The 13136-nt window shown below is 48.0% G+C and overlaps 1 protein-coding gene across 2 annotated transcripts in view; it reads right to left on the bottom strand.

Moving 5' to 3' along the window:
* The window catches only part of LOC147701320 (uncharacterized), a 186403-nt gene that overhangs the window by 73376 nt on the left and 99891 nt on the right, over positions 1-13136 (bottom strand). For both annotated transcript variants that reach the window (XM_086928628.1, XM_086928629.1), the window contains exon 4: positions 7934-8147. In XM_086928628.1, the coding sequence (XP_086784754.1) occupies positions 7934-8147 (214 nt within the window). The remainder of the gene's footprint in view (positions 1-7933; positions 8148-13136) is intronic.

Raw genomic sequence — 13136 nt, 5'->3', positions numbered from 1 at the left:
AAAAATAATAGAGTTGATATTTTTTAATCACTGTATGATATTTTAATGGTGTGATTTTAAACACTCTACACTCTACTCACCTCGAGGCGAGATTACTTCGCCGAGGTTCTTTCAGTTTCACCACGCCGATATTGCCAGGCGCTGGGAAACCCTTATCTCCACTTCAGGGGCCATCTTGGATAGGGAAGGCGGGCCGGAGAGCTCGGCACCCCTCCCGCCCTCCCAGGATATTTAAGGGTGAGAATCCTTCCCCCTAGTGATTCTGTTGTGTGTTCCCTCTGAGGCGCAAAGCCGGAGGTTTTTGTTGTGTTCCCTGCACGCTGAAAGAATTTAGAAGCTGACTCAAAAATAATAGAGTTGATATTTTTTAATCACTGTATGATATTTTAATGGTGTGATTTTAAACACTCTACACTCTACTCACCTCGAGGCGAGATTACTTTGCCGAGGTTCTTTCAGTTTCACCACGCCGATATTGCCAGGCGCTGGGAAACCCTTATCTCCACTTCAGGGGCCATCTTGGATAGGGAAGGCGGGCCGGAGAGCTCGGCGCCCCTCCCGCCCTCCTTTGCCCCCACCACTATGTATATAAGCAAGGGACCAACCCGTCCGCGCAGCGGGCGGGCGCAGCGGGCGCGCCTAAGGCAAGCCCGTCTGCGCCCGTCCGCGCTTGGCCCGGGCCTAGGGCCACCCCCCCTGGCCCACTTGACCAGTCCCCTCGTATTCATTACTCGGCCGCCCAGCTTATGCGTTTACGCCCCATGACTAGTGAAACCTGTTATATCTCCCATCCGATCTCCCTGCTCACTAGCCCTGTAACTTACTGCTCGGGCTGTCATACCATGATCCCCGCTATCCATAAACCCCCGCAAAGTAAATTGCGTACTACGGAAACATACACGATAGCACTCACAAATGTCCGCTCGCTTGGCAAGCATAGCCAAGACATTCATGAGTTGATCCATGACCACAATATAGATCTCCTGTTCATGACTGAAACATGGATGGGCCCAGCATCCGACCCGGATTTGGTCATAGCAGTCCCGATGGGGTATACCACCCACAGATTAGATAGGCAAACCAAGAAAAAGGGAGGTGGCATCGCCATTATCGCCCGTGACACCTACACTGTAAGGTTTACCACTATTGTACAGACCTCATGTGAAGCCATTGAGTTTTCTATTAAAATGTCCCCATCTTACACTTTTAAAGGGATCCTTCTTTACCGTCCCCCAGGGCCTAGAGGTGACTTCATTGGCGCCTTCAGGTCATTTCTGGAAGCATCTGCATTAGATACCCCTTTTACCATTCTAGGCGATTTTAACTTTCATTTTGATGTCCTTGATAATCCTGACACAGCCTCTCTATTAGCAGACTTATCTACCTTTGGCTTGGCCACTCTGGTTCATGCCCCCACGCATGAAGGAGGTCATATGTTAGATGGCATTTTTTCAAATGCCACCGGCTTTCAAGTTACAAAAATACTGCCTCTAACATGGTCTGACCACCATCTTATTCTCTCAACGCTACAAATTTATGATCTCCCGATTAATAACTCTAACGGTAACCCTCACCAAACATATTTGGCTTGGGATAACATAGATGAATGCAGCTTAAAAAATCTGCTTACAGATACAATTCCTTTGTTATCCACTGACCCTAATACCGCCACCTCTCAATTTTACCACTGGGTCAGTTCAGCAGCCAGAGATCTGGTTCAAGTCAAACAGCGGTCACGCAATAGAGCGACCCCCTCGGCCCCATGGTACACGGATGAACTACGCACACAAAAACAACAGTGCCGGAACAGAGAGAGACACTGGCGTAAGGATTATTCCCAGGAGTCCAAATCTCTCTACAAAGAGTCGGTAACAATATACAAAAATCTTATTATAGACGCTAAGAAAAGATATTATTGTTTCAGAATAGAAAATGCACAGAACTCAAATAAATGTCTATTTGAGACTACCAGACAGTTAGCTGGCTTTTCTGTGGATCTCACACCCCCCCCTTCCCAAACCCTCTGTGACGCATTGTCTAGTTTTTTTTTCAGCAAAGTGGATGACATTTATCGAAACTTTGCCAATACCGCAATCAGCTCCCATGAGGCCTTTACCCAGCCTGAAGGACCAATTTTTCAGCAGTTTAGAGAGGTGACCTGCCTTCAGGTGTTCAACATCATATCCTCTATTAAATCTGGGTCAGCCTTGGACCCGTGTCCCCTGAAGGTTCTGCGGCCTATAATGGACACAGTTCTCCCATCCATAACCGAGATCTGTAACTCCATGTTTTCTATAGGCATCTACCCGGACACCCTAAAGAAAACACTCATAAAACCGCTTCTGAAGAAACCTTCCCTCGATTAAGAGGAACCTAAAAGTTACCGGCCCATTGCCAGTCTGCCATTTTTAGCGAAAGTGGTGGAAAAAATCATGAACACCCAACTCTCCCTCTTTATCGAGGAGAACAAAAGGCTCGACGAATCGCAGTTTGGTTTCCGCCGATGCCACGGAACAGAGACCGCTCTGGTCAAGGCGGCCGATGATATTAGATCTATCCGGGATGCAGGGGGCTCTGCCATCCTGATTCTACTGGACCTATCGGCGGCCTTCGACACGGTCGACCATACCACCTTGGTCGACCGTGTCGAGAGCATAGGTCTCCGAGGCAACGCAAAAAATCTGATTGCCTCTTTCCTGGCTAATAGGACCCAGGTTGTCACTGTGGGACCTTTCGAGTCTTCCCCACTGTCTTTACCATGTGGAGTTCCTCAGGGCTCATCCCTTAGTCCGACACTTTTTAACATTTATGTGTCGGACCTTGCCAAAGTCATCAGGGCATTTGGGATGAGCCTAACGTCCTACGCAGATGACACCCAATTGATCCTAGCTGTTAAGAACGATGGGCCACAAAAAGCGAACATGCTTAACCAAGGTATGCAGGCAATAGGCAGTTGGATGGGTCATAATTGCCTGAAATTGAACTCTGAAAAATCAGAGGTTGTAATTTTCGGCAATCTTTCCCCAGACTGGTCCCCCTTATGGTGGCCGTCGTCTATGGGCCAGCCTCCAGACCCGGTCGACAAGGTCAGGAACTTGGGTGTACTGTTTGACAACCGTCTAAACTTCCTGCCTCATGCTAACCAGATCTCTTCCTCTGCCTTTTATAAACTTCGGCTTATAAAAAAAATTCTGCCCTTTTTACCTGAGCATCATGCCAAAACATTGGTAAGCGCCCTGGTCCTCTCCACCCTAGATTACTGTAACGCCCTGTTTCTAGGTGCCCAGGAGAGAGTGCTAGCTAAAATGCAGGCCATCCAGAATGCCGCTGCAAGGCTCCTAGGGCGAATTACTAAATACCAATCGGTCTCACCAACTTTAAGGCGACTTCACTGGCTCCCAGTGAAAAAGAGGATAAAGTTCAAGGCACTATGTTTGACATACAAGGCCTTACATAATGTCGGACCAGTGTTCTTCACTCAAAATTTAATTCCCTACTGCCCATCTAGAACACTGCGCTCCTCCAATTCTTCTGATCTGGCGGTCCCCCGAACCAAAACTGTCAATTGGGGTGATAGGCGGTTCTTAGTAGCTGCACCGAAATTGTGGAATACACTTCCATATTCAATTAAGGCCAGCACCTCTCTCAGGTCCTTTCGAAAAAATCTTAAAACCTGGCTTTTTAACCTCTGATCCTTTTTAACCTTCGTACTTTCTGTCTCCCTGGGTTAAACACAGCAGTTCTTTAGCGCCGAGATGCCCTCGGGCCTTCGTTCGCGCTTTATAAATGTTTCAAATAAATAAAATAAATAAATAAATAAATAAACGAGGATAATTAGTTGTATTTCTTCTCGTTTTTGCTCTTTCTAAGTGTGCTGCATCTGCAGCACGCATGGAAGGTGCAAATTGTTTTTGATGGTAGCCTATGTACAGCAAGGTGCCCCTTCTTGCATGTTGACAATCATTCCTGCATCGTAGGCACCCTTGCACCATGGAGCCAGGGTGTCTATTGGTAGTAGGCAGCTTTTTTAAGAGCCAAACACAGGTTAGCACCGTATACTTGAATGAATGAAGGTAAATTTGTATGGCGCTACTTAACCCGGGGGCATCAAGGCGCAGATGGTGGAAACAAGCTGAAAGATCAAAAAAGCAACCCAAAAGAGAGCAGCTTACAGGTAGGATTCTGAGAAGAGCCAAGTCTTAAGATTTTTCTGAAAAAGAACAAGAGACGGCTGGGCCTTAAGATTAATGGGAAGCGTGTTCCACAGTTTGGGGGCAAGGGAGAAAAAAGCTCTCCCTCCCCACCTTGCCTTGGCAGTTCGAGGTGTAATCAGAAGATTTTTATGAGCTGACCACAGGTGCCTGCCGGGAGTGTAGAGGGATACAAGGGATCCAATGTCCTCAGCACCCAGACCGTGAAGGGCACAGTAAGTGAGTACAAGAACCTTGAAATTGATCCTTGCCTGCACTGGCAGCCAGTGGAGATCTTTTCTAATCCCCGAGCTGGAAACCCGTCTGGGGGCATCCACAACAAACCTGGCTGCAGCATTGTGGACGATTTGGAGACGATGAATCAATTTTTTTCTTATACCAAGGTAGAGGGCATTACAGTAGTCCAGGCGAGGGGAAATGAGGGCCACTGAGATCTGTTTCCGAGCATCTGGGGAGAGGTAATGGGCGAGTTTCCTGAGGATCCTTAACACCCCACAGCATGTGGAGATGGTCCTACCTACTTGCTTGTCAAAAGCAAGAGTAATATCAATGGTTACCCCCAAATTTCAAAGAAAGAGGGAAGGCTTGGGGCAGGTGCCAAGAGCAGGAGGCCACCACTGCTCTGAACAGAGATCCGGTTTTCCCCCAAAGACAAGGACCTCAGTTTTTTCCCCGTTGAGTTTGAGGAAATTCGAGGTCATCCAGCCTGCCACGGCTTCCATGCAGTTCTTAAAATTCAAGGCTGAGGACTCCACAGAATGGGATAAGGATACCATTATCTGAGTGTCGTCGGCGTACGACCGGACTTCCAGGCCATAAGATCTAACCAGTCTTGCAAGTGGGGCCACATATATGTTGAAAAGTGTGGGGCTCAAGGAAGAGCCCTGCGGGACCCCACAATGCAAAGACTTGGCCGGAGAAAGGAAGTCATCCAGTTTGACCTTTTGGGCATGGTGGTTAAGGAAAAATGTCAGGAGACCCAAAGCTGATCCTTCCACTCCCATCTCACCAAGTCGCATGGCCAAGATGGAGGGGGACAGGGTGTCAAACGCGGCTGTGAGGTCGAACAGGATCTAATGGTAGATTGACCTCTGTCGACCTTAGCGCGGCTGTTGTTGACTACCACTGTCAAGGCCGACTCGGTGCTGTGAGCCTTCCTGAAGACATGCTGAGAGGGATCTAGCAGGCCAGCTGTATCCAGGAAGAGATTGAGGAGGTGATTCAGATGGGCCTCAAGCATTTTTGCAGGGGTTGGGAGGAGGGATATGGGACGGAAATGTTTTAGAGTCCCAGGTTCCAAGGTGGGTTTCTTTAGTAAAGGTTTAACAATGGCCAACTTCCAGGCTGCGGGGAAGACGCCATTCGAGATTGCCAAGTGCATCACCTGAAGATAGGGGGAAAGAAGGACCTCTCTACAATTTTTCAGGACTTTAAGAGGACAGGGGTCTAGGGGAGATCAAGCAGGCCATTTAGCACTTCATGGGACAGTAGGGGAAAATTGGATAAATGTCCTCGCGGGGTCAGGGAGAGACTGGGTCCTGAAGAAAGGTCGGATGACAAGGGGGAGTCCTGAGTAGAAATAAGGGCTTCTAAATCGGAGTAAATATCTCCAATTTTAGTATGGAAAAACAAGGAGATCTCATCACAAAGTTTTTGTGATGCAACAACGGGGTCAGGAGATGGAATAACAGACAAGGAATCCACAATATTAAAAAGATCTCTAGGAGAGCGAAGGGAAGTAGTTAGATTGGTAAAGTATAACTGTTTGGCAGCTAGAATTGCGGTCTTATATCCTGTAATAAGGTCCTTATGTTTGGTCCTTTCATCAGGGTCAAGATGGGCTCTCCAGAGTCTTTCCTGCCTCCTGCATTCCTGCCTGCGTAATCTAAGTGCGTTGGAGAACCATGGGGCTGACGGTCGTTTCCTAGCACAGTAGTGGGGTCTTAGCAGGGGCAAGAGTATCAACTGCCTCAGAGATGATATCAACAAGCTCCTGAGCGGCAGTATCCGTATTAGATTTGAAACAGGACATAAAGTTAACAAGAAAGGGGCTCAAGGTCTCATTGTTAAGTCCTTTATAATTCCTTTTCAGAGTCCAGCTGTTATTATCCTTTAAGGGTTTAAGGGTATATCCAAAGGTCCAAAGGTAAACTCCAAGGGGACTGCCTTATGGTCGGACCATGAAAGAGGAATAGGAGGGCCTACTGCCAGCCTTGGGTCATTGGTAAAAACGCCATCTAAAGTGTGAACTGCAGAATGAGTAGAACATCCCTCTATCTGTCATGCAGTGCAGCACAGCACTGTACTTGGACATACAGCGCAGGCCAGCGTTTTTTAAATGACCCTTTACGGTACTGCTAAATTGCTTGCAGCACCCGACTGTGTCATTTGTTTTATACCCCAATATGTAAATGTCTGTGCCCTGACAACACTCATTCAAAAAACATCTTAAGTTTGTCATTTATTCCAGGCTAATTAAAGTTTCAACCCTAACTATGTTGCAGTAATATATGTAACACCTGCATGATGTGCATCTAGGGGTTCATTAAGCGACTTTGACACAGTGCAGCGCTGTAAGTCATCTTGCTGTGCTGCACTGCATGACAGATAGAGGCCACAAATGAATCCTATTTAAGGCTATACAGCACATTCCTGTCAGTTTTATTGATTGATTGATTGCGGGTTTATATAGCGCTAGAATCGACTCCCGGGGGAGTATCTCCGCGCTTCGACCGCTGGGGAACCCGTCCTGGCTCACCCTGAGAGATGGTCCCTAATGGGTATCTCTAAGGTGCGACCAAGCATCCCCGGCGGTCTGGGGGGGCCGTTGTGAAGATGAGGCAAGCTAATGCCCAGAGTTGCCGAGTGTGGTCCCTGACTGGAGTAGGCACTGAGGCGAGAATTATCGAGCCCGCTGACCCTGGTCCACGACCCTGCCGTGTCGGGAATTGAACCCTGGTCCCGGGTCGTCCTCTGCTTACGGATCTGCCGCCTCTAACCAGTGAGCCACATCACTCCACATTGCACTGGCTCCATTTATTAGCTTATCGCCAACACAGACACCCTTGCACCATGGTGCAAGGGTGCTTGTGTTGCATGCAGGATTGTTTTTGTGCAGGACCTTCCTGCACAAAAACAATCCTGGGATGCATATTCCTCTTTTTATGTGCGCTGTAAAATGCAGCACACATAAGAAGAGGAAGAAATGAGGAGAAATAGAGATATTTCTCCTTGATACGCCTTCCCCAGGAAGGTGTATGTTTTTAGCGCAGCCACCTAGTAAATTTGGGGATGAATCAAAATCCATGGAAGTTGCTTGGAAACACCCACATAATGACCATGGAATGTCTTCCTAGGGCAGAGTGATGCAATTGCTCTATATTGCGACAATCCAGATTTTTTAAGCCACTCAGAGCACTGTAAAGTGGCTTAGCGTGGTTTCAAAAATCTGACTTGGCGCTTGTTATCATGCATGTTTCATGTTGCGTGGTGGAAACGCGATGCAAGCCTGTCATAAATAGGGCCCTTAGTTCTTTATATTGTATACAAATCCAGGCACTTGCTAGTTACTTCTATTAACATGACTGCTCAAAAATATTTGGGCTCTGGAACCTTAAGCCAAAAATCAGGATTGGTAGTCACATCTTTGAGGCTGCTTGCTAAGTCTGATGTGCACAAAGGTATTTAAAAATGTGTAGAATAATAATTGTGTAATCACTCACCTCATTGAAAGCATGTGTTAAACTTTGAGAGCATTCTTTGTAGTAAAGATTATAATGTGGATGCAAAGAGTATATTGCCAAGCAGCCATTTGGTTTGAGGACACGATCTGATTCTTTTAAGAACTCCTCTATTTTGAACCAGTGAGCAGCAACAGAAGTAGTGATCAGATCAACAGAGCTATCTTCGAATGGCAAATTCTCTGCACAACCAACTCTAGAGAAGAAGAGAAAAGATGGGTTCAGTTGTGAAACGAGGATTTCAAAAGTCGTACAAGGCGTGAGCTTTCGGAGACCTAACAGTGCACTCTCTAGGAAGCCTGATATTTATGCATGCTCCAGCAAACACATCTTCACTACCCTGATTATTGAGGAACTCATGGGCACTTTGAATTAACATACACTTGAAGGCATATTATTTAAATCAATATTATTTCTGGATATTACGTGCAAGAAATGGGGCTATTATTTGAGAGTGGTGGAAGTCACACTCAAATAATGTGCACAATCCTTGTCAGGATGAACCACAAACGTCACTTAATGAGCCTGTGCTTACCCCTCTAGTGGCTTGGCAAGAAATCCATTGCGGTAGTAATATATGCCAAGAAAATGCTTGCAAACTTAAGCTGACAGATACCAGCAAGAGTTCAATGACAGAACAGCCTCACAAAATGGCCAAAACTGCACACTATGCCCCAAAACACAACACTGCAATAATAGCAGCATTCCAAAACAATTCCAGGTCTTAGCTGCAATGTAAGAGAAGGCTCTTCCACCTGTTCTGTTTCTGCAGATGGAGGGGACTTCTGCCAGAGTGAGGTCGGCAGAGGGGAGGTTCCTCTTGGGTACGTGGAAGGATACTCTCTCATTGAGGTATTTGGGTCCGATGTTGTTGAGGGATTTGTAGGGGTGGGCGAGGAGTTTGATGGTGGCCCTCTTCTCGATGGGGAGCCAGTGGAGGTCTCGTAGGTGTTAGGTCATGTGCTCTTGATGCGTACTCCAGAGGATGAGTCTGGCTGCAGCGTTCTGGATGGTTAGGAGTTTGTGTAGACGGGTTCTGTTGATTCCGGCGTATAGGCTGTTGCCATAGTCCAGTCTGCTGGTTATGAGTGCGTGATTGACAGTCCTTCTGCAGTCGGGGGGAGCTAGTTGAAGGTCTTGTGGAGGATGCATTGGCAGTTTAAACTGGTGGAGGTGATGTCGTTGATCTGGCGGTTCATGGAGAGGGAGGAGTCGAGGATGATGACGAGGTTTATTACCTGGTCTGTAGGGGTGTGTGGGTTTCCAAGGGCGGAGGGTCACCAGGTATTGTCCCAGGCGGAGGTGCAGGGTACGAGGATGAGGACCTCTGTCTTCTCTGATTTGAGCTTCAAACAGCTGTCTTCCATCCAGGCTTCCACCTTCTTCATTCATTCCTTGAAACAGAGCCTGGTGTCTTCAGGCTTTATCGTGAGTGAGCTGATGAGCTGGAAGTCACAATGGACAAAGGACACAATGCTGAACCCATGCTCTCTGTCAATGGTGGCGAGGGGCGCCATGTAGATGTTAAAGAGAGTGGGGCTGAGCGATGATCCTTGAGGTACTCCTCAGTTGATATCGGTGGGTTCGGAGACAAAGGGAGGGAGTCTGATCCTCTGGGTTCGGCCAGAGAGAAAGGATTGAATCCAGTCAAGGGTGGTTCCTTTTTCCCCACAGCATTCAATGCTGTGGCCTGCCCGAGATCAGAGGCCAGGAGCTGTCGCATTGGAGAGCTGGGCGTGGCACACTATTTGGTCTAGCCCTTAGTGAACGCCATGCCATAGACGTTCCTGCAGTCGGGCTTGTGAGAGGGGGAGGCGGTCCGAGTCCCGAAATCCTGACCCTGACGCAAGTGGCTGTGGCCCGACCACCCACGATGGACGGAGGAGTGCTCCTGCCAGTGTTGCGTGAACGAAGCATGCAGAGGTGGCTGCAGTAGGTGGTGAACGCATGTGTCCCGATCAGCTAGCTGCTGTAACGGTAGGAGACAGCCTTATGGGACTAGGGGTGGGCGGAAAATCCGTTCCGCTCGCGGATTTTGCGGATTTTCGGGAAATCCGCAATCCGCGAGATTCGCGAATCTCCCGCAAAATCCGCAAATCCGCGAGCAGCGGATTTGGCTCGCACTGCTCGCACTGTTCGCGTGAGTTCGCGCCCCGCGAATAAGTGCGAATAAGTGCAAAATTGCAGAAATACGCTCTTAGCAAAACTGAAAGTAACTACTTACCAGGTTCAAAAGTTCAGGCTCATCATTAGTAGCCATTTTCTGTAGTGCTTCCTGAGGGGCCCCTCCAGAGTTCAGTTGCAGGTTGCAACTATTATGTGACCCTGCTCTGAACCTCAGAATAGTTACATATATGCCACAAAGGTCCTGAATTACAGCTAAGGGAGACAAGCAGGAGCCAGGCTGGAGGTTCAAATCCATTATTCAGCCCCTAATTCATTATTGTCAGTTGGGGCAGGGCAGGTGTTGTAACTAATTTTGCAACAATGAAAGCACTTAGCAAGTTCAAAAGATCACTAATCAGGAAGCACTAAGGAAGCAGGTGCCAGCTAAAAAAATATTCTGTGACACATTAATCAGCCCCAAATTAATTCAGGTCACTTGAGGCAGGGAAGGTGTGCTTGTTGCCACAATAATGTACACTGACTGGACAACCAGAGGGTGCTGTGATGAAACAGAGGGTGGCATGGGTGGGCCAGAGGGTGGCATGAGTAGTCAGAGAGTGGCAGTGGTGACAGAGAGTGGCAGTGATGAAGAAGAGTGTCCCAAACAGGCTGGACACGTAGAAACAACAAGTTCGCGAAACTTGCGACCCGACAGGTAAGTTCGCAATTTGCGACATTGTACAAAACCCTCGCGAACTGGCAGAAACCCGCGCAAACACAAAAAAAAAAAAATCCGCAAATTCGCGGAAATTTGCGGATTTTGCGGATTGCGAATCCGCAAATCCGCAAAATTCGCGAACGCGAGATCCGCAAAATTCGCTCATGCTTATATGGGACCCTGAACAGCAGATATGATGGCGCAGCTGCCAGTCTAGATTTGGACCGCTGGCCTCTGAAGGGCTGAAGTTGAGGCTGTGCCTGAGGTGGTGGGCCGGAGACTGGCTGGGCAACCCAGCTGAATAAAAAAACTCAGTGACCCAGTTAAATCACCGCTATTGTCAAGGTGGGGCAGAAGAAAAGGTCACAGTGGTCCCCATCTACAATCAACACTAATGAGTGACCTGGTATGTGGTGCTCCCACCCGCTGGTGACAGAGAATCATCATAAGTGAGCCGTACGATAAGGCTGGTCGCAGTGGGGCAGAGGGGATAACCGCTGAGGAGTATAAGAACAACGGCATTGCTGCCGGTCTGGACTTGGACTGCTGGCCTCTGGAGGGCTGACCTTGAGGCTATGCCTGAGGGAAAAAAGCTTATCAGGCCCTCTCGACCGCTGTGGTGGGCCGGAGACTGACTGGGTGGCCAAGCTGAATAACCAAACTTGGTGCCCCAGTAGAATCACCACTATTGTTGCATTGGGGTAAAAGAGAAGGTCACATTAGTTCCCCACCAACCGACAACTTTTATGTGCAGTGACCTGGTATATGGTGCCTCCCCGTGCTGATGCTGGTGATAGAGAAACATCATAAGTGAACCGCACAACAAGGCTCGTCATCGTGGGGCAGAGGAGATTACTGTAAGGAGTGGGAGACCTGGAGTCTGCGTGGGGCTAATCTTAGCAGCACCATTGAAAAGATGTTGACTGCCAAGGGTGCGAAAAAGGTGCAACAGACTTGACTAGACAAATAAGTGCTGCCAAAGCAGGCGGAACCTGAACACAGTGACAAGGGGTAATGGATGACTGGATCTGGGGGGGAACTTCTGGACCTGACGTCAAAAGATGTCATGGACACAATTTTAAGTGTACGCTCCTTCCTTGAGCAGAGGATAGACACAATCATGTCTGAAGCGATGCTGATCCGAGCTGACCTAACTAAAACTGGAAAGAAAGTGAAGCAGATGGAAATCGTCACTGCCGGCCGCATGGGAGACGCAACACAAATAAAGCAAGATATCAATGACCTGCAGACCTTTCGCAAATTAGCAGAGCATAAACTGGATGACTATGAAGGTCGCACCAGAAGAAATAACGTGAGGATTATAGGTCTGCCAGAAAGGGCAGAGGGTCCTGCCACGGATCTATTCATGGGAGAACTCATACTTAAATACCTTCAGCTTAAGGGGTTGCCAAATTCTCTGTGGTTGAAAGGGTGCATAGAGTCCCTAGAGGATGCCCCAAACCTAGTGGCCTCCCTGCCCTATGCTGACGAGACTTCTAAATTTCAGAGACAGACCTCGCGTATTAGCCTCCCCTTGAAATATGAGAATTCTGAAATCTCCTTTTTTCTAGATTTCACCTCGAATGTACAGCGGCAACAGGGTTCCTTTCTGGAGGTGAAGAAGAGATTTAGAGGCAAAGGACTTAAATACACCATGATATTTCCTGCCCGACTCCGCATCGAAGCCGATGGTAGGATCTGGTTTTTTGATGCCCCTGAGGCGGCTGCGGACTGGCTTGAAGGATGGAGAGATGCGAGGGACCATACTGCCCGCTAGGGAGAGACTCAGACCAGTTCATCTAATGACTCAATCTGCGGAGCATGTGGTGCTGGTGATTAATCTTGGCACACTGCTCAGTAGTGCCTTCGAACTGATGCAGCGACTGAACATATGTGATGGACAATGGCTAGACAGGATTGATTGATTGTCATATATACCCTTTTTGGTATTGGGTGGGCCCTTCTGGCAGGGCACATCACTTTTTAGACTTAGGAGGTGGTTGGGGTGGCAAAGCTACCCCCCTCTTGTATATTCTACATTTAGTTATAAGTTTGGGCGACAGGCACTCTGCATAGTTGAAACATGGGCTGTTCCATGCCCAGAGTGCAGGGGAGCAGGGAGGTGGGGAGTTGCGGTGGAGTGGGGTTGTTCTATGTTCTGTTACAGAAAGCAGCATTGCACATTAATAAAAAAGAGATGAGATACAAAATATTTGCACCTACACATGAGGAAGCACTGGGATAAGAACTTTAAGCTCCTAAGCTGGAATGTAAATGGGCTTGGAGACAAAGTAAAACATAGTATTGTACTGCAATATATCAAGTGCTATACTCCAGAAGTGGTGCTTCTCCAAGAGACGC

Source organism: Lissotriton vulgaris, chromosome 7 (genome assembly GCF_964263255.1).
Source record: "Lissotriton vulgaris chromosome 7, aLisVul1.2, whole genome shotgun sequence".
In the NCBI taxonomy this organism is placed as follows: Eukaryota; Metazoa; Chordata; class Amphibia; order Caudata; family Salamandridae; genus Lissotriton; species Lissotriton vulgaris.
This window is presented reverse-complemented; position numbering and strand designations above follow the sequence as displayed.